Source organism: Gekko japonicus, unplaced genomic scaffold (genome assembly GCF_001447785.1).
Source record: "Gekko japonicus isolate JY-2015 unplaced genomic scaffold, Gekko_japonicus_V1.1 scaffold1202, whole genome shotgun sequence".
Classification (NCBI taxonomy): Eukaryota; Metazoa; Chordata; class Lepidosauria; order Squamata; family Gekkonidae; genus Gekko; species Gekko japonicus.
In genome coordinates this window covers 82,128-100,974 of record NW_015175394.1, presented here as the reverse complement: position 1 = coordinate 100,974, position 18,847 = coordinate 82,128, and the positions used below count along the sequence as shown (strand labels likewise).

At 46.5% G+C, this 18,847-nt stretch overlaps 1 protein-coding gene across 2 annotated transcripts in view; it reads right to left on the bottom strand.

The window, feature by feature from the left end:
* The window catches only part of OSBPL2 (oxysterol binding protein like 2), a 152,062-nt gene that overhangs the window by 83,694 nt on the left and 49,521 nt on the right, over positions 1–18,847 (bottom strand). The window contains exon 1 of one of the 2 annotated variants that reach the window (XM_015425668.1): positions 11,526–11,648. The exons of the other annotated variant lie outside the window; for it this stretch is intronic. Within the exon in view, the coding sequence (XP_015281154.1) occupies positions 11,526–11,580 (55 nt within the window). The 5' untranslated portion in view covers positions 11,581–11,648. Of the gene's footprint in view, positions 1–11,525; positions 11,649–18,847 lie in introns of those variants that run through there. 2 annotated transcript variants of the gene reach the window in all.

Genomic DNA, 18,847 nt, shown 5'->3' with positions numbered 1-18,847 from the left:
GATAGATAGATAGATAGATAGATAGATAGATAGATAGATAGATAGATAGATAGATAGATAGATGCTCAGGAGCCTGCACGTGGCTGGGAGAGCAGAGAAACAGCTGGGATCGGTGAAGCAGCTCTCAGCTGCAGGCTGTGGGACCGGAAGCAGCTAAAACAGGAAACGCCTCAGGAAGGGCAGGGGAGAACTGCACCAGTCACTGAAGGTGACGCAGTTCACCCCGAGAAGGCAAGGCAGGCACAAGCGGCTTTGGGGACTGAGGCCTAAGAGAAGGCCTGAAAGGGGAGCGCAACGGGAAGGTCAAAGAGGACACCTTGGGGAGTGAAGTCCAGGTTTAAAGGCCAGCTCCAGGTCTGAGGCCACAGCACATTTGTTACAGTCCCGTTAGATTCTCTGTCTACTCCAATTTGGCAACAATCAAGGGCAGTTCTGGTCACTATATCTCAAAAAGGACATCACGGGGCTGGAAAAAGTACAAAAGAGGGCAACCAAGATGAGGAAAGGCTAAAGAGTCTGGGAGTTTCAGTTTAGAAAAGAAATGACTAAGGGGAGGTGTGGACATGACAGAGGTTTATAAAATTATGCATGGGGTGTTGACAAACAGAATTTTTTCTCCGTCTCCCAAAATATTAGAATTCAATGGCCTTCAATGAAGCTGATGGGCAGTAGATTCAGGACAGACAAAAGGAAATACTTCTTTACAAAGAGTGATTAAAATGTGGAATTCACTGCCAGAGGATGTAGTGATGCCCATGGGAATAGACAACTTTAAATGGGGATTAGATAGATCCATGGAGGAGAAGTCTATCAAATGGTGATGGTGATGGAGGGGAACTTCCATATATTCAGGGGCAGTCAGGAGGCAACATTGGGGGAAGGTCTTGGCCTCTGTGTCCTGTTGTTGGCCCTCCAGAGGAACTATTTTTTAAAAGTTGAAATTCTCTTTCTCATCTTTCCAAGGGTATTGCTGTAAAAAGTGATCTGTGCATACAACTGAAAGGAATGGCCCCAAATAATTACCCTAAAGCCACATTTGTGGTTCTGACCATGCAGAAGTCACTTCCACATGACATACAAATTCCACTGGTAGAAAACACCATCAAAAATTGCCAAAACAATACATTTAAACAATTATAAAGTTGGTGGTGTCACAACAACAACATTTATGCATACTGTAACCATATTAAGGCATAAAATACAATACTTCCTCCTTTGAAGATAAGACATAAAGTCCATGTATTCAGTGTAACTTGATAACTTGATAGGAGGAGTCCACATAGTCATAACATATTTCAAACAGCCTTTGCAAAGATGCCCATTCTAGATATTTGGAAGATGCGTTTCCCTTGACTTCTTCAGTTTGCCGGCTGTGTGAGTGGAACCTGATTTCAGCAATTTCAACAGACCACAAGGTTCATAGTATAAGGAGCGAATCATAGGAGAACCTAGTTTCAGTATGCATAAATCTTGTTGTTGTGACACCACCAACTTTATAATTGTTTAAATATATTGTTTGGGCAATTTTTGATGGTGTTTTCTACTAGTGGAATTTGTATGTCTGGGATTCCTGTGACACTAGTCTTTTTCCCTTGTAGTTTGGATTTACTTCCACATGACAGGCCTGACATGAGGACCAATTTGGGTAATACCAGGCAGATCCCTGCGGACAGAGTTCCAAAGCTGAGGCACCACGACAGAGAAGGCCCTATCCCTGACAGCCGGTCACCTCAGAAGGTGGAGATACACAAAGACTGGCTTCTCCAGAAGATCTTATTGGTCAGGCAGGTACATTTGAGAACAGGCAATCCTTCAAGTAATCTGGTCCAAGACCATACAGGAATTTATAATAACCAGCACTTAAGTTATGCCCACAAGCAAACAAGAAATCAGTGAATCGCTTTAATACTGGCAAGATGGGCTCCCCCGTAACCCAGGCCAGCCAGCAATCTCACTGTGATATTTTGTATTCGGTCCCTGCGCACCAGGGGTGGCTCCTTTCCAACAATGGACTGGCCATGGCTTCAATACTTCAGATGAGCCCACCCCTTTCTGGTGCCCCCAGGTAGGTACATCACCCATCCCTCGGGCAACTGAATTATGAGAAGCACCTGCACAGCTGCTGGAATAAACACCAATGGTACCACTGCCATCATCACTTGCCCACTCAACTTTGCTAGGAGTGGTGGCTGGACAACACCATGTTGGATCCCCAAGCATCGAGAATAAATCCACGTTTTAAGAAAAGCAAAATTTATTTCAAAGCGTTGACGACATACTCAAACACGTTCTTTGTTAGAACTGGGGATACACAGTTAGATCAAGCCTAATAAAGGAACTTCAAAGAGATACAGGTCCAATGAATAACTTTCCCGCTGGCGGGCTAATGAAACGGTTGCGCGCCCAGTCCATGGGAACCAGGCAGGATATTAGACATAACACAGGTGCAGTATTCATGGGAAAAGCAATAGCCAAGCATTACAGCATCTTCTCCCCCACACAACCTCCAGCAGTTATCTTTTGCATTCCAACGCAGGAGTAGGATGATAGAAACCAAGCCGGGTGCAACAGGGAAAGGATATGTACACAAAGGTCACAGAAAACAGAATGGCAGCTTGCTGACATACTGCCCCCCTTAAAATACACTTACAACACACCTCCCGGCCCGGGCGGGAGATCTCCCGGGCTGGGCGGGAGACCTCCCGGTTTGTCCGGGAACCTTCTGTGGAAACTACGGATCAGGTAAGGGGCCCGAATATCCCCTTCTTCCACCCATTCGCGGTGCTGGGGACCGAAATCAACCCATTCGATAAGGTACCAGAGTTTACCACGTTTCACTTTACAATCCAGGATATCAGCGATCTCAAAATGTTCATCCCCTTCCAAAATGACAGGTGGAGGAGGAGTAGTTACAGGTCTCCATGGAGACGGGCCAGGATCCTTCTTTAACAGGCTCATGTGAAATACAGAATGCAAGGCACGTAAATTCTTAGGCAAAACAACATCAACTGCCACATCATTTATGACTTTGCGCACTTTGAAAGGGCCTATGAACTTCCATCCCAATTTCCTGCTAGGCCGCAGCATCTTAATGTTCTTGGTTGAGACATACACAAGATCCCCAGGTTTCAGATCAAACCCCACCACCCTACCCTTGTCTGCCTGGGTCTTGTAAGCAGCCTTGGCTGCGTCAAGTGTTTGGCATAACAGAGGCCATGCTTTTTGCAAGGACATACACCAGGTATCAGCATCCCCCACAGGACGTTGGCCCATCCCCTCCAAGAAAGGGAGGGGGGGGCTGTCGTAACCAGAGACAGCTTTATACGGAGACATGCCTGTGGAGCTATGGACAGTATTATTATAACAATATTCAGCAAGAGGCAATAAGTCACACCAATCATTCTGTTGATAATTAGTAAAACAACGCAAATATTGTTCCAGGGTCTGATTAACTCGTTCCGTCTGTCCGTCAGTCTCGGGATGATACGCGCTGCTGAGTCCTTGTTCCACCCCTAAAATGGAAAGAAGTTCCCTCCAAAATTTAGAAACAAATTGGGTCCCCCTGTCAGAAATTAACTTAGTAGGTAATTGATGAATTTTCACCACGTGAGACATAAACGATTTCGCCAACCTTTGAGCTGTAGGCAAGGAAGGAAAAGGTACAAAATGAGCTTGTTTAGAAAACAAATCAACAACCACCCAAATGATAGTGTTCCCTTTGCTCGCAGGGAGGTCAGTAATAAAATCCATGGATACCACTTCCCATGGTCTCGATGGAGTAGGGAGTGGCTGTAGAAGACCAGGAGGCTTGCCCAATCTGGGTTTAGTCAAGGCACATGTTTGGCAGGACCGAACAAACATCAAGAGGTCTTTGCGCATATGTGGCCACCAGAACTGTCTGCGGATGAGTTGTAGAGATTTAACAAAACTCCAATGCCCTGCCAGTTTCGAACCATGAGCAGACTCCATCACCTCCCTCCTCATTGAAATAGGCACATACAGTTTGTCTCCAGAATAAATCAGACCATCAGGGCTACGGACACAATCAGGCAACGTTGTCAGGGAGGCATCATCCTCAACAGTCAAAGCAGACAGATATTTTTGGACCCAGGCCCCCCCCCCCACAGGGAAAAGGGAAGGCGTAGTCTCATCAGAGTGTGGAATTGCCCGCGCTTGCGCCCTGGTGACCACGGCCCCCCCCAGATGGGAGGGGGAAAAGACAGAGTCCATGATGATCTCACGCTGACTGTCATGTTGTGGGAGGCGTGAAAGCGCGTCAGCCAGGGAATTCGCCGCCCCAGGGAAATGACGAAGAGTGAATCGAAACTTAGCAAAGAAGTCCGCCCAACGAAGTTGCTTAGCGTTGAGAGAACGGGGGGATTTCAGCATCTCCAAATTCTTATGGTCAGTCCAGACTTCAAATGGCAGTTGCGCCCCCTCCAACCACTGCCTCCACGTGGAGAGAGCCAGCCGGATTGCTGACGCCTCCTTTTCCCAAATCCCCCAGTTTCGTTCAGCGTCAGAAAACTTTTTAGACACAAATGCGAGGGGATGTAAACGACCATCCTCCCCCTCCTGCAAAATCGCGGCCCCCATTGCCACATCCGAGGCATCAGTTTGGACAATGAATTTCTTAGTTTCATCAGGGCGCGCCAGCACTGGCTCAGAGGTGAACATCAGTTTAAGTTTCTCAAAAGCCTCTGCGCAAGCAGGGGACCATTTAAGCGGGGCGCCTGGTTTCGTAGCATCAAACCCCTTTCCCTTGGTTTTGAGCAAATCAGTCAGGGGAAGGGCAATTTGAGCGAAATTCTGGATGAAATTTCTGTAAAAATTGGCAAATCCGAGGAACATTTGCAATTGTTTGCGGGTCCTGGGGGGCTCCCAGTCAAGTACAGCTTGAATTTTAGCAGGGTCCATTTCAACCGTCCCCCCAGAGATGCGATAGCCCAAAAAGTCAATGCATGTCTTGTGGAATTCACATTTTGACAGCTTTGCAAACAAGTGGTGTTCATAAAGTCGTTTAAGGACCTTGCGCACCAATTTAATATGCGACGGGAGGTCCTGAGAGTACAGCAACACATCATCAAGGTAAAGGACCACTCCCTTGAATAGAAACTCATGTAGGACCTCATTGATAAGGTTCATGAAGACCCCCGGAGCCCCTTGAAGGCCGAAGGGCATAACGAGGTACTCAAACTGCCCCAAAGGGGTATTAAATGCAGTCTTGCTTTCATCCCCCTCCCGGATGCGCACACGGAAATATGCATCCCGGAGGTCAAGTTTCGAGAAGATTTTGCCCTTGGTGGCCTCAGCTACCAAGTCCTTGATTAGCGGGAGGGGGTAAGCATTGGATAAAGAAACAGCATTCAGACCCCTATAATCAGTGCACAATCTGAGCCCCCCGTCTTTCTTCTTTCGGAAAAGTACAGGCGCGGCGAAAGGGGAGGAAGCCGGGCGAATGAAACCTCGGGCTAGGTTTTTATCAATAAAGTTCCGCAGTTCAACTTTCTCAGCCGGCCCCATCGCATAAATTTTACCTTTGGGCAATTTACAGTCAGGCAAAAGTTCAATAGCACAGTCAGTCGAGCGATGGGGGGGCAATTCGTTAGCTTCCTCTTCGCCAAACACTTTCGCCAAGTCTCTATACTCTCGAGGCAAAGAAGCTAACTCTTCCGGTTGCAAAGTGCCGCAGGGGAACTGCGCGGTCGGCTGGTCCCCCCACGAGTCCACCCAGCAGTGATTTACACACTTAGCCGACACAAACTTGACAACCCCTTCTTCCCACAAGATGTAAGGGTCATGGGTAAACAACCAGGGACTCCCCAGAACTAAGTCGAATTGCGATTTAGGGGTGACAATGAAGGATCTGGATTCCCAATGATCGCCCGCCCCCAGCCGCAAAGCCATAGTCTCGTGCGTACAAGGTTCCATGGGTGCCCCATCCATCTGGGTAAAAATGATGGGAGACTTCAAGGGGGCTATCCCCGCTTCCAGTGCCAACAACACTCTAGGGCTGATGAGATCCCTCCCACACCCAGAATCAATCAACGCTCTCACCCTAACGTGGGTTCCCAGGAGCGGATTCATTAATGAGACAGTCACGAAAAATAGGGAAGGGGTTTCTCTCACCACCTTGGGCGCAGCATTAGAATGGCCTTGTCGTTTTGCGCCTCTCACAACAGGCCGTTGTCGTTTTCCGCCGTTTCAGGCACCACCTCTTCTTCTGACTCGGCAGCAGACGGATCGTTCCCCTCCGAGCCTTGGGCCGCCTGCAAAGCTTTGGAGAAACGCGGTTTAGCCATTCCCTTCTTCCCCGTCAGCGGTGTCTTCGGGCTTGGAGTAGGCGGCTGTACTTTACGGCTGCCACAATCCACAGCGAAGTGCCCCTTCTCCCCGCACTTGAGACAGAGCCCCATCTTCATACGTAGTTCTCGTGCTGATTCCGACAGGCGTTGAGGCTTGGGTTTGGAGGCACCGGCAGCGGCGGGTCTGTTGGTCGTAGCAGCCAGGTCGAGTTTGATGGTGGTGAGCCGGTCTTCCGCATTTTCAGCTTCCTGGGTCCAGGCCATTAGGGAGACAGGGTTGACAGTTTTCAGAACCGTTTCTCGGATATCTGCGTTGAGACCCAAGCGATACATCTCAGCTAATATATGGTCAGGGTAGTCTCGGAGCTTTGCGGCTTGCTTGTGGAATTCCAGAGTGTACTCGCGAACCGACTTCTTGTTCTGGCGATAGGTGCGGAGAAACGCTTTAGCCCTTTGACTCGCGTTGACATCTTCAAATCTCGCCCGCAGCGCCCACATGAATGCTCGCAAATTCAAAAGTTCCGGACCGCGGTCATTGTGCAGTCCAACATACCATGTGGCGGCGTCTCCTTTCAGTCTTGCCGAGATGACATCAATAAGACCAGCTTCATTTCGGAACAGGTGTCGACTTTCTTCTACGAATTTATGCACCCTCACCGTGAAGAAAGCGAGTTCATCTGGGTTGCCGTCGAAGGTAGCCTCCAGTAGATCCTTGGGTCTGGGCCGTGGAGGCCTTACCAACGGGCCCAGCTGAGCCGGAACTCCCCTGGGAGGGAAACCCGGCACAACCGGTGGCCCCGCTGGCATTGGCCTCAGTGGTGGCGGCAGACCCGGCACCGGCGGACCCCCCGGCATCGGCGGTTGCACAGGCACTTGCAGAGGCGGTCTCACTGGCGGCTGTACAGGGACCTGCTGCGCTGGAACTCCCGGTGCTTGCAGCGGTGGTCCCGTCAGCGGTTGAGCAGGCATCGGCGGCGCGGGAAGTCCCGGTGCAGGAGCAACTTGTTGCTGCGCGGCGTGTGCGTCAAGGAAATTAGCCATTCGAACGTCCATCATTCCCGGCAGACCTTCCATCACATCCTGGAATGCCCGCAACAAGTCTCTCACCGAGTCTTCCAGTTCTGCTAGTCGTTCCCCGGTGGTTTCTTCCGGGATGGGGTCCCGAGGGCGGTAGTCCGGGGGTGGGTCATAGTCCTCTTCCGTTGGGAAGACTCCGGTGCCCTCCTCATCTCCTGCGTGGCCCCGCGGTCCCGACGGCTCGAACATCCACTCCTCGAGGTCCCGCTCGGGGCTCCCCTTCTCCGAGGTAGCCCCCGGCTCCGGGAACAATCCCTTGTCAAATAGACTCTCACGTAATCCGCTCCCCCGACGGGAGTACACCTCACGGGTGCCCTGGGTGTTGTACATAGTCCAATCATCCTGCTGGTGAGTCTTCCGCGGACCCCATTGCGAAGGGGTCGGAGGCGGCCAAGACAGATGTGCAGGCAGGCGGGGAATCGCTCCCCCCACGGCACCCTCCAACGAGGCTGCAGTCGTGAACACCAAAGACGCGGAGGTTTGTGGGACCGATCCAGAGTCCCCCTCCGTGGTAGGTAGGTTTCCCTCAATTCCGCTCATGATCACGCCAGATTCGGAACGATAGGAAAAAGAGAGTTCTAACAATATGTTGGATCCCCAAGCATCGAGAATAAATCCACGTTTTAAGAAAAGCAAAATTTATTTCAAAGCGTTGACGACATACTCAAACACGTTCTTTGTTAGAACTGGGGATACACAGTTAGATCAAGCCTAATAAAGGAACTTCAAAGAGATACAGGTCCAATGAATAACTTTCCCGCTGGCGGGCTAATGAAACGGTTGCGCGCCCAGTCCATGGGAACCAGGCAGGATATTAGACATAACACAGGTGCAGTATTCATGGGAAAAGCAATAGCCAAGCATTACAGCATCTTCTCCCCCACACAACCTCCAGCAGTTATCTTTTGCATTCCAACGCAGGAGTAGGATGATAGAAACCAAGCCGGGTGCAACAGGGAAAGGATATGTACACAAAGGTCACAGAAAACAGAATGGCAGCTTGCTGACACACCATCAGCACTTAGCTCAAGCAGTAGTTCCTGGTTTACATCCTTCCAGCTTCTGGGAAATTGCCTACTACCAGAAATGTACACACACACACAAACCAGCACACAGATCCTGCTCCATATACCCGAGGGGAGGAACTAATCCAATGGTGCTGGCAATGCTGCTCCCTTAACCACCTTGGAGGTGATGAGAAAGTGGGTGGCAACATCCACTGTGGCAGTGGTTCAGCACCACCACTATGAAGAGCAGCCACACGGCTACTGGTCCAAATCTCCTGCCTGCACCTCACTCCTGCCCCCAAGATGGTGAAAGGGGCTCAATCCCTCATTCAGTGCAGGGGACCAGTTGGCAGAATACCTTACCAATGACCCCTTGGTCCCTGAAACTGACCCCATTTGTGCTAATTTAAGCTTGGGGAAGGTAAGCAAGCAGACGGGTGACAACAGCTACTATGGCCACCCACTACCTTTGGGAGCAGCCATACCGCTGCTGGCACAATCACCTCCATGTATTACTGACCAACACCACCTCAGTCTTCCCTGGACTGAGATTTCGTTTATCAGCCTCAACCAGTCCATCGTGGCCTCCGGAGTTTCCACCACCTTGCCTGACTAAGAGGAAGTGCACCATACTCAGAGTTTCCAGGCAACTCCCAACAGCAGCTTATATTCTATGAACAAGTTCTGTGCCCGACAGGTAAACCCTGTCAAGGAGCACGCATCCTCTTGAGCTAGCCCTTCCATTTGTGCAAGATCAAGGATCCAGGCTTCTGTTTTAACATTTTAGATCTTTTAGATTTGATTGCTTCGACTGTAAACTTTTATTGTAAAGTTCGTACTATGAGGCTAATGTTGTATCTTTTATAATTAAGCTTAAGACCTTTGGTCATAGAAGCTAATAAATATAAGTAAGTAAGTAAGATCCAGGCCAATGCCCTGCAGGTGATAAAAAAGCATGTGAGATGAGGCTAAACCTTGAGTAAGAACATAAGAGAAGCCAAGGTTGGATCAGGCCAATGGCCCATCTAGTCCAACACTCTGTCCCACAGTGGCCAAAAATACCAGGTGCCATCAGGAGGTCCAGCAGTGGGGCCAGGACACTAGAAGCCCTCCCACTGTTGCCCCCTCCAAGCACCAAGAATACAGAGCATCACTTGCCCCAGACTGAGAGTTCCTATCTATACCTTGTGGCTAATAGTCACTGATGGACCTCTGCTCCAGATGCTTATCTAATTCCCTCTTGAAGCTGTCCATGCTTGTAACCGCCACCACCTCCTGTGGCAGTGAATTCCATGTGTTAATCACTCTTTGGGTGAAGAAGTACTTCCTTTTATCTGTTCTAACCCGACTGCTCAGCAATTTCACTGAGTGCCCACGAATTCTTGTATTATACCTCACAATGGAAAATGCCAAAGGCCTAAACTGCTGTCCCCCACATCATCTTATGGTAGTAATCTCACAAAGCAGAATGGTTAACTACTATCCAGTACTGAGCGAGATGGCCTGACCATGCATAAACCAACTAATCCATCAAGCTCCTATCAAAATCAGAAGTCTATTTTGATGCCACAGGAGTCATGTATACTTTTCCCAGCACCAGATCACAATGTAGCATTCCTATTTCATTTTGATTTTTCTTTTCTTTTACTTTTCCTTGAAAGCAAAAGGATGCCTTGTGACTGGCAAAGAAGAAAACATCTCAAGTGCCAGTTTCAAAAGCGGTAACAGAAGGTAATGCGACCCTGTATTTTTTTTTAAGATTGCTGAGGGGTTTTTCTCCTGCAAAAGGCAGGCCCAAAAGGTGACGTCACTCATTATTCAGTGCTGCTGCATCTGGCTGCTCCCGCAAGTGTAATTACCTAAATGATAATCAGATCCCATGGTGTCACCACACCTAATTTGGGAACAATAATTGATGCATGCATTAAGAGCTCAGGTGATTAAGACCAAGACCTACTTATAGCACATGTGTCAGATACATGAGGGATATGTGAAAATGTTGCAGCTAAGCCATACTAAATAGTGGCAAGTCCTTCATTGGTTAGTTTGAACAAAACATAAACAAATCTAAGAATAAAAAAAAAGTATGCCTATGGAAGAATGTATACATTAAAGTTACTGATCTATAGCAGAAGCATTAGTCACCTCACCTAGATTTGGAGTCACCTCGACCAATTGACCCAACCACCCACCCACATAAATAAATAAATAAATAAATAAAATAATCAGACAAATCACAGGACCTGGGTAATCCAAGATTTTACAGTGCCACCATCCACCCTTCTAGTAAAATGCACATGAAATTGAAAGCACAACAGGAAACAAGGCCTAATGTTTGAGGACATCAACTAATTTCAGATACAAAGAAAAGGGGCATTCCATTTTAATCATCATGTCACAGAACAATACAAAAATTCCAATCTGAAAGAGAGCATTAACATTTTTCGTATCAAACCTCTGTCCCAGATCTCAGGAGCAGTCAAGTAAACTAGTCGTACCAACTTATTTTCACTTTGTTTACACAGAACGCGATTGTCTGCTCCACAAAGGACAGTAATTTTTCATACCAAAAAAACCCAGCATATTCAGCTACATCTATATACTACAAATTGTTCCAGAAAGTTTTCCACTTGATCCATAATTCCGATCCTATACTGAATTGCATGAAATTGTTTGATAAGAAGGTGGGGAAACCCCTAGAGCATGATGAGAACGCCAGGAAGATCTCTTAGGACAATGACAGGTGGTTGAAATAAACAGCATTGTTCTGACACTTCATTTTTAAAGGGTTTTCTTTGCCATTCTAAAAATTCAAATCCAAGAAAAACCTGCCACAGTTCTCAAAGTACAAAGTGGGCCAACCAAGAAAACAGCAACAAGTACTGCTTAGAGAAACAGTTGAGAAGAAATCTCCCCCCCCCCCCCCAAAAAGAGAAGTAAAGGTAAGAACTTGGGTGGGGGGGGGGGGTGCAGTTTTTCTTCCAGAATGTTGTCACTCCTGACAGGGAAGATACATCTAAACTTCTCAAACAGAACCCCTTCTGTCTTGCAGGAAGGTATATAAATTAAGAAAGGATTTATGCTGCTTCTTGGATATTTCACGATTCAAAAAATAATAAAAGGAAAAATGACTTACTAGCAAATTTGTTTTTAGAAGTCTTCTTCTTCCCGAACCTGCCAAGAAAAGCCATTCTACACTGACTGGCCTCCACCTGCTTGGATTCTAGGAAGGCAAGTCCTTCCTGAGTCTGACTGAAGGAACGAGTCCACCCTCTTTTCTATGTAGTCATTAACTTGAACGCCAGGTAATAGCAACCACAAAAGGAGGCTGTGAGGAACGTTCGATTTTCCGTCAGGAATCTCCAGAGCTCAGCAGGGCAAGTGAGGAGGTAGCTACACAGAAGCTCACATCAGGGAAAGAAATCTCCTTTGTAGGTTGTGTTTGTCTCCAGTCATGCTCCACTGGAGGCAAATATTCTTTTGCCAACCAATTTTTAAAAGCTCCATAATGAAAAGGCAGAGTCTGCTAATTACAACGCGCTATAGCTGGAATGCAAGACAGATGAATAAGTCACTGACGGAGACTTCCGCCTTCCCTGTATAAGGAAGAAACGCAATCCCGGAAACTACTCGGAGAATGTTGCCTATTTGGTTGAAAACAAGGAGAGGTCCCCCCAGGCTCACTTGGTATATAAACAGGGAAACAAACTGGAAGAAATTCTGCAAGTTTCACAACTACATAGGAACCAGTATGTCAGCCAAACATGTTCTTGGGGGGGGGGGGGATATTTATTTATTTACAGTATTTATAGTCCACCTTTCTCACAGGGACTCAAGGCAGACTTGAGCCAGTACAATCACAAAAGGGAGCATTCAATAACCAATGCATTAGGACTTTAGAAGTCTGGAACCACCAGAAATAACTGAAGCATAGCATAAGTATTCACATGACACATTAAGTGGAGCAGAAATTACATAAATAGGATCCTAGTTACAATAAGCCAAACACAGCTATACAGACCAACAGTCCCTAATCATTTAACCAAGCAAGTTCATTTGTTTTATTTGTATCCCGCCCTACCCCACAAGTGGGCTCTGGGCAGCTCACAACACATAAATATGGCAGTTTAAAAGATTAAAATATAGTATAATAAAAGGTATTATATAATATTATAAGAATAAAAGGTATAATGAAATGTTAAAATTCAAATCCATACTCAAATCATGAGATGGCGATAATGCAGTTAAAGTGGTCTCAGAAAGTTTTCACCCTTGTTTGTGGGCTCATATATACTTTTAGCAAGTGGCAAAAAATTCCCACCACACAATACTTTAAAAAATACTTGTGCGTGGCACAGGTGAATAGAATAGGTGGGTAGGGCGAGGGGGGGTGATATAATATTGTGTCCGCTGCCACAACTAAAGGCCTGGAGGAACAGCTCTGTTTTACAGGCCCTGTGGAATGGTTGTAAATCCCGCAGGGCCCTGATCTCACTTAGGAGACTGTTCCACAGGCTCTGGCTGTGGTCGAGGCTAAGTAGACATCCCTTGGGCTGGGGATCACCAATAGATGTCGATCTGAAGAACACAAAGCTCTTCGGGGGACATAGTGGGAGAGACGGTCCTGCAGATATGATGGTCCCAGACTGCACAGGCCTTGAACTTGATCTGGTACTCAACTGGAAGCCAGTGCGGCTGGCGGAGCACAGGATGTATATGTGCTCATCCTGAGGTCCCAGTAAGGACACACACAGCTGCATTTTGAGCCAGCTGGAGTTTCCAGATCAGTCTCAAGGGTAGCCCCGCATACAGCAAGTTACAGTAGTCCAGCCTGGAGGTGACTAATGCATGAATCACTGTGACTAAGTCATTGGGGGGAGAGATGGAAGCCATTTGCCTGACCTGCTGAAGATGGTAAAAGGCTGATCTGGCATTGGTCATGACCTGGGCCTCTATTGAAAGTGAAGCTTCCATGGTCACACCCAAACTCCTCACCATCGACACTGGCACTAACAGTGCCCCATCAAGGGTGGGGAGCCAGATCCCTGGTTCCAACCCCCCCCATGGCTCAGGCACAGGACCTCCACCTTAGATGGATTTAATTTCAGTCAACTCTGCTTCAGCCAATCAGCCATGCCCTCCAGTGCTACTTATCAGTTACTAGGTTCAATTCAAAACTAGGTTCGTCAGATTTCTCAAAAGCTTATGCTACAATGAAGTTTGTTAGTCTTAAAGGTGCTACTGGGCTTTTTACTACTTTGCAGCAACACTGGATCAAGGTTCAACTCAAGGTACTGGTTATCACCTACAAAGCTCATCACGGCCTTGGATGCTCATACCAGCAGGACTGCCATGGTGCATTGGCTTGATCCAACATGGCTTCTCTTAGGTTCTTAAGAAAGCCTGGCTATAAATAAAGTTAATGAAATAAAATAACCAAACAAACCCTTTTTGTGACACTCGTCTGTCATAACTAAATGCCATCTGAAATTGTTAACTGATTGCTGTTTTTATTGATTTCAACAAATCTTAATTTTGCTGTGCATTGCCCAGAGCCCTGTGTATACAGGGATCAGGTGATTTATAAATCCAAAGTATAAATATAAAATAAAATACAACCATTTTGTGTACTTCTGCCCTATTAAAAAAGGTAAAGGTTCCCTTGCTCGAAAGCCAGTCGAATCCGACTCTAGGGTTGCGGTGCTCATCTCCGTTTCAAAGCCAAAGAGCCAGCGCTGTCAGAAGACATTTCTGTGGTCATGTGGCCGGCATGACTAAACACCAAGGAGCACGGAACACTGTTACCTTCCCACTGAAGTGGTACCTATTTATCTACTTGCAATTTCTTGCTTTTGAACTGCTAGGTTGGCAGGAGCTGGAACTAGAGACGGGAGCTCACTCCGTCATGCAGCACACTCGGGCCTGCACAGAAAAACGCTTCCTCTGAGATCATCTAGCCAAGATTCACTGCTATCTATGCCAACAGAGTTCAAAGATTTTATATATCTATAAATACACACACACACACACTGAATCCAGCCTCCATTGCTCTGACACAAGGTATCATATACCTTCTAACACAGTCCATGTCGTAATGTTAATGGCAGGTACTTCTGAGTTGTTGTTGTATGGGTTTTGTACATACTGATGTTTAGTTATCGGATTTTTATTGAAATGTAGCATTTATGCTGTGAGCTGCCTTGAGTACAAGGAAAGGCAGGACACGAATTCTCCCCTCTCTGTTTTTTCTCCCCCACCCTCTGTTTTTTCATGTCACCCATATGGTGGGACCACCCAACCCTATTAGATATAGTGTGACTTGAAATCAGAATACACACAAACACGCACACAACAATTAACATACATCCAACTATCCTACACAAAGTGCAATTTCATCTGTCCCATAAAACCACTGGTCAGGAGCCACTGGACTGAAAGACAACAGGTTTGTTTGTTTGTGTGTGTTGTTGTTCTAAGATTCAAGTGGATAGCTATGTTGGTCTGAAGCAGCAGAACAAAGACCTTTAAGACCAACCTTTAAGACCAACAAAGTTTTATTCTGCGTATAAGATTTCATCTCCACATACACTACTTCAGATACATTTTTTTAAAAAGCAGATTAAGATATCATAAACCAAAGACACTACTAAAACCCGAGGGAACATCTCTTAAGACACAAGAGTTGTTGCAATCTAAGCCTCCAAAGGCAACAAGTTCCACAACAACAGGTCAGCTGCCAAAAATACCTTTATCTAGTCAGTGTATGCCAATCTGGCCTGGAACAGATTTGGCATGGGAATAGATGCTTCCTCAGGTGCATCAGGTCTAACCAGCAACTTCTTTATTTACCTCTCCCCACAGTGGGTACCCAAAGCAGCTTACGCCATTCTTCCCTCCTTCATTTTACCCTCATGACAACTTTGTGAGGCAGGTTAGGCTGAGTTTGTGTGACTGGCCCAAGGGCATAAGAACATAAGACCATAAGAACATAAGAGATGCCAATGTTGGATCAGGCCAAAGGCCCATCCAGTCCAACCCTCTGTATCCCACAGTGGCCAGAAATACCAGTGCCATCAGGAGGTCCACCAGTGGGGCCAGGACATTAGAAGCCCTCCCACCGTTGACCCCCCCCCAAGCACCAAGATGACAGAGCAACACTTGCCCCAGAGTCCCTATCTATACCTTGTGGCTAATAGCCACTGATGGACCTCTGCTCCATATGCTTATCTAATTTCCTTTTGAAGACGTCCATGCTTGTAGCTGCCACCACCAACAAGCTTCCATGGCAGGGTGGCGATTTGAACCTGGGCCTGCCAGATCCTATTCTGAAACTCTCACCACCATGCCACACTGAGACATGAGGTTTCCAGAAAAATATGAATCAGAACATTTTCAAGTGTCCTAAACTAACAATCTGATCTAGCTTATATAATTTGACTGCTGACATTCAGCTAACAAATTTTTATGCAATGTTGGTTTTATGTTCCAGGAGCAATAAATGCTTAAACTGAAATATTTTCTTAGAGAAAAAACATAATTCAAGTGTGGTTTAAATGCTATACTCAATCCAAAGCTCTATGTAGAAATTATTTGTGTGTGTGTGTGTGTGTGTGTGTATGAGTGTTAACTCCCATCAAGTTGCTTCTGACTTATGGGAATCCTATGCATTGAATGTCCTCCAAAGCATCCTATTGCCCCCATATTCGGAATAAAGAGTCAGACACGGAAGGTTGGATGAATTATAGGCCACTTTATTAAATTACAGTTGGAAATAACGGCAAGGGCAAAATATGGAAAGCGGCACGATCCGGGCCAAAAGTCAGTGTTTTTTTAAAATCATCTTTATTAATTTTAAATTAATGTATAATACAGCGTAATACAGTGCATCCATCTGCAAGAATGTCATCTAAATGGAAAAAGTTGAAACCTACAAGGTTAACCACTTCAGATAAAGAGGGTTAGGGGGGAGAATATCTAGAATCTGTAAGTAGGAGACTACAGGGAACCAAGTTGACACAAATGTGGAGTGGTGTGAGGTATCTGATTGTGCACACCTGAGCGAATCAGAAATTTTTGCCATGACAAGGTGTTCCCATAGCTTGTCCTGCCAGTCTGTCACTGATGGTGCAGCTGGAGATTTCCAGTTTGCAGCAATGGCCAGGCCTCTCGTCCGCACCCTTTCCAGCACATAGGGCTAAATTTGTGTGTTTGCTGTGGGGTTAGGTACCATCTTGAAATGGTCCTGAAGAACTGTAACTTTATATTGTATTTCTTAGAGCTATTTGCTGGCGAACCCCAGATATTTTCCCAGTCTGTCTCTTGCCAGTGCACCCCTAGCTCCTCCTCCCACTTTGCTTGGTACCTCAATTTTATGGGATTTTCCTTTATAATCCTCTATAGAGCTTGGACAGCAAACCTTTTGGGGATTTGGGGTAGAGTGTAATGATTTTTTCTAGATTGGTAAATTCTCTTCGGAACATTCAGTGTTGACCCTTCCCCAGTCGCAGGATGCGGAGCCACCTCACCCCCAGCTTGAGCCAACCTGTGTGGCTCTCCACCGGCAGGCACAACGAAAGACATGCCCTGGAGATCCAGCCCCAAGTCGCAGAACTTAAGCGGCCAATCGATCCATGCAGTCCCCAAGGCAGTTTGCCAACTTTCCCCGGGTCGTCCAACCCAAAGGCTAATCTGGCCAAACTCCTCTCGCCTGAAGTAATTAATTGGTGCTCCCCTTAGCCGCATTTCCGTTATCAGCCCCAATCCTGCCCACTAAAGTGACCAACCTAACAATCAGCGCCACCTCGAGCCAATTCCACAGTCCGCTGATTAGTCGTACGAGGTAGGCAAAAAAGCATCCAGGGCTCAGACCAATCAGCCCGGGATCAAAAATTCCTACATGGCCCCAAACAAGAAAGGCAACCAGCCATAGCCCGCACAACAATCAGGGTGGGAAGGTGGGCCAAGCTCTTCGCAAGAACTGGCTGACCGGGGACGGATCCAGCTGTTAAGGCACTGGCTCCGCCCCCCCTTGCGGGTCACGTAGCTGACCCGGCTATGTGTCTCCCCTTCCTCCTTCAGTGGAGTCAAAGGCGGCCCCCAGCAGTATGGCTGCGCCACCTGCTGGTAGGGCCGGATTGATAACAGCCTTGCTTGGGTCTTGCAAACTGAAGGCCTTTTATTTTTATCTGGCTAGTATTTATTTCCCTTATGTGGTTTAAATTAAAAGAACAAAGGCACTAGGAACAGTCGACAGAGCAATTTGAAAACACCCAAAGAACTGCATGTTAATGCTAATGGATACAGTTGTCCATTCATCTATTTCAACAGCTCTCTCTTCCACGGCGATCATGGAGATATCTCAGTTTCACTGTGATCTGCATTACTTGTTAGTTCCATGTCAGACCGGTGACCACAGCATCCTTTCTTACATGTGAAAGGGCAGGTATAAATAATAATGCTAGCTCTGGTTTTGATCTGACCTGCATAGCCAGATGAATTCATAACTCAATTTTTCACTTAATGCATGTTTGCAAGTAATCTGTGCTATTATTTCCACATGAAAAAACATTAACTCCCACTTTGAAACTGTCACCAATTCTTAAAATGAATAAAATTTAAACAATGGATGTATGAAAAATTTTACGTGAAGGAATAAACCCACATCACTGAATCACAGACCATTTAGGGTCTTTAAGAAATTAAAACCAGCACCTTGAAACCTAATGGTAAGTAATTACATTGTTAGAGTACAAGTAAAATGTTCTTCCCTCCAATCCACTTCTGTCAAGATAGGTCATTTGGATCAACTGAGGCTGAAAAGAGTATTTCTAGTCATAGCTGCTATCTGCGCAGAAGAATGGCTGGTTCAGAAGCAATTCTCTACTAGTTCCAGCCCATACATGCAGCAGAATTAGGTGGCAATGAAGTGTCAGTGCTGAGATGGTAGAATGGGTTGCAGCACATCAGACGGCAAGTAGGCTGTATTTTTAAAATCTACATTTCAGGTAGGACTAGAACCCGTGTAAAAGCCCTCTAAGGCCCAATCCTACAAGGTGTCCTCAAAAGGAAGCCATGATTGAACAGACACCTTTGGGGTCCCTCCCCTTGGCAAAGCTGTGCACCAGGGTGACAATGACCCTCTCAGTCCCAAAACCATGTCTGAAACCTGATAGAAACTGATATAGATAATCAGCTTCATCCAAGACTTCTGCCTTATAAATCATTTGCCGTTGCCTTTGTTTGATTCCATTTTATTCCCAAATGATAAAGCCTAGGCTAAATAGCAGAACTCCTCTGTTTAGGATAGCAGTTGTTAAAGCAGAAGTCTGGGAAACATTATACTGCAAGGTAACAGAGGAGTTTCAGTTTCAAGTCAATAGGTTAATCTAAGACATGTGGATTACCTTAGAAAAACCACAGTTACTACTCAGCTTACAACAGAAGTTTCAAAGCACAGAC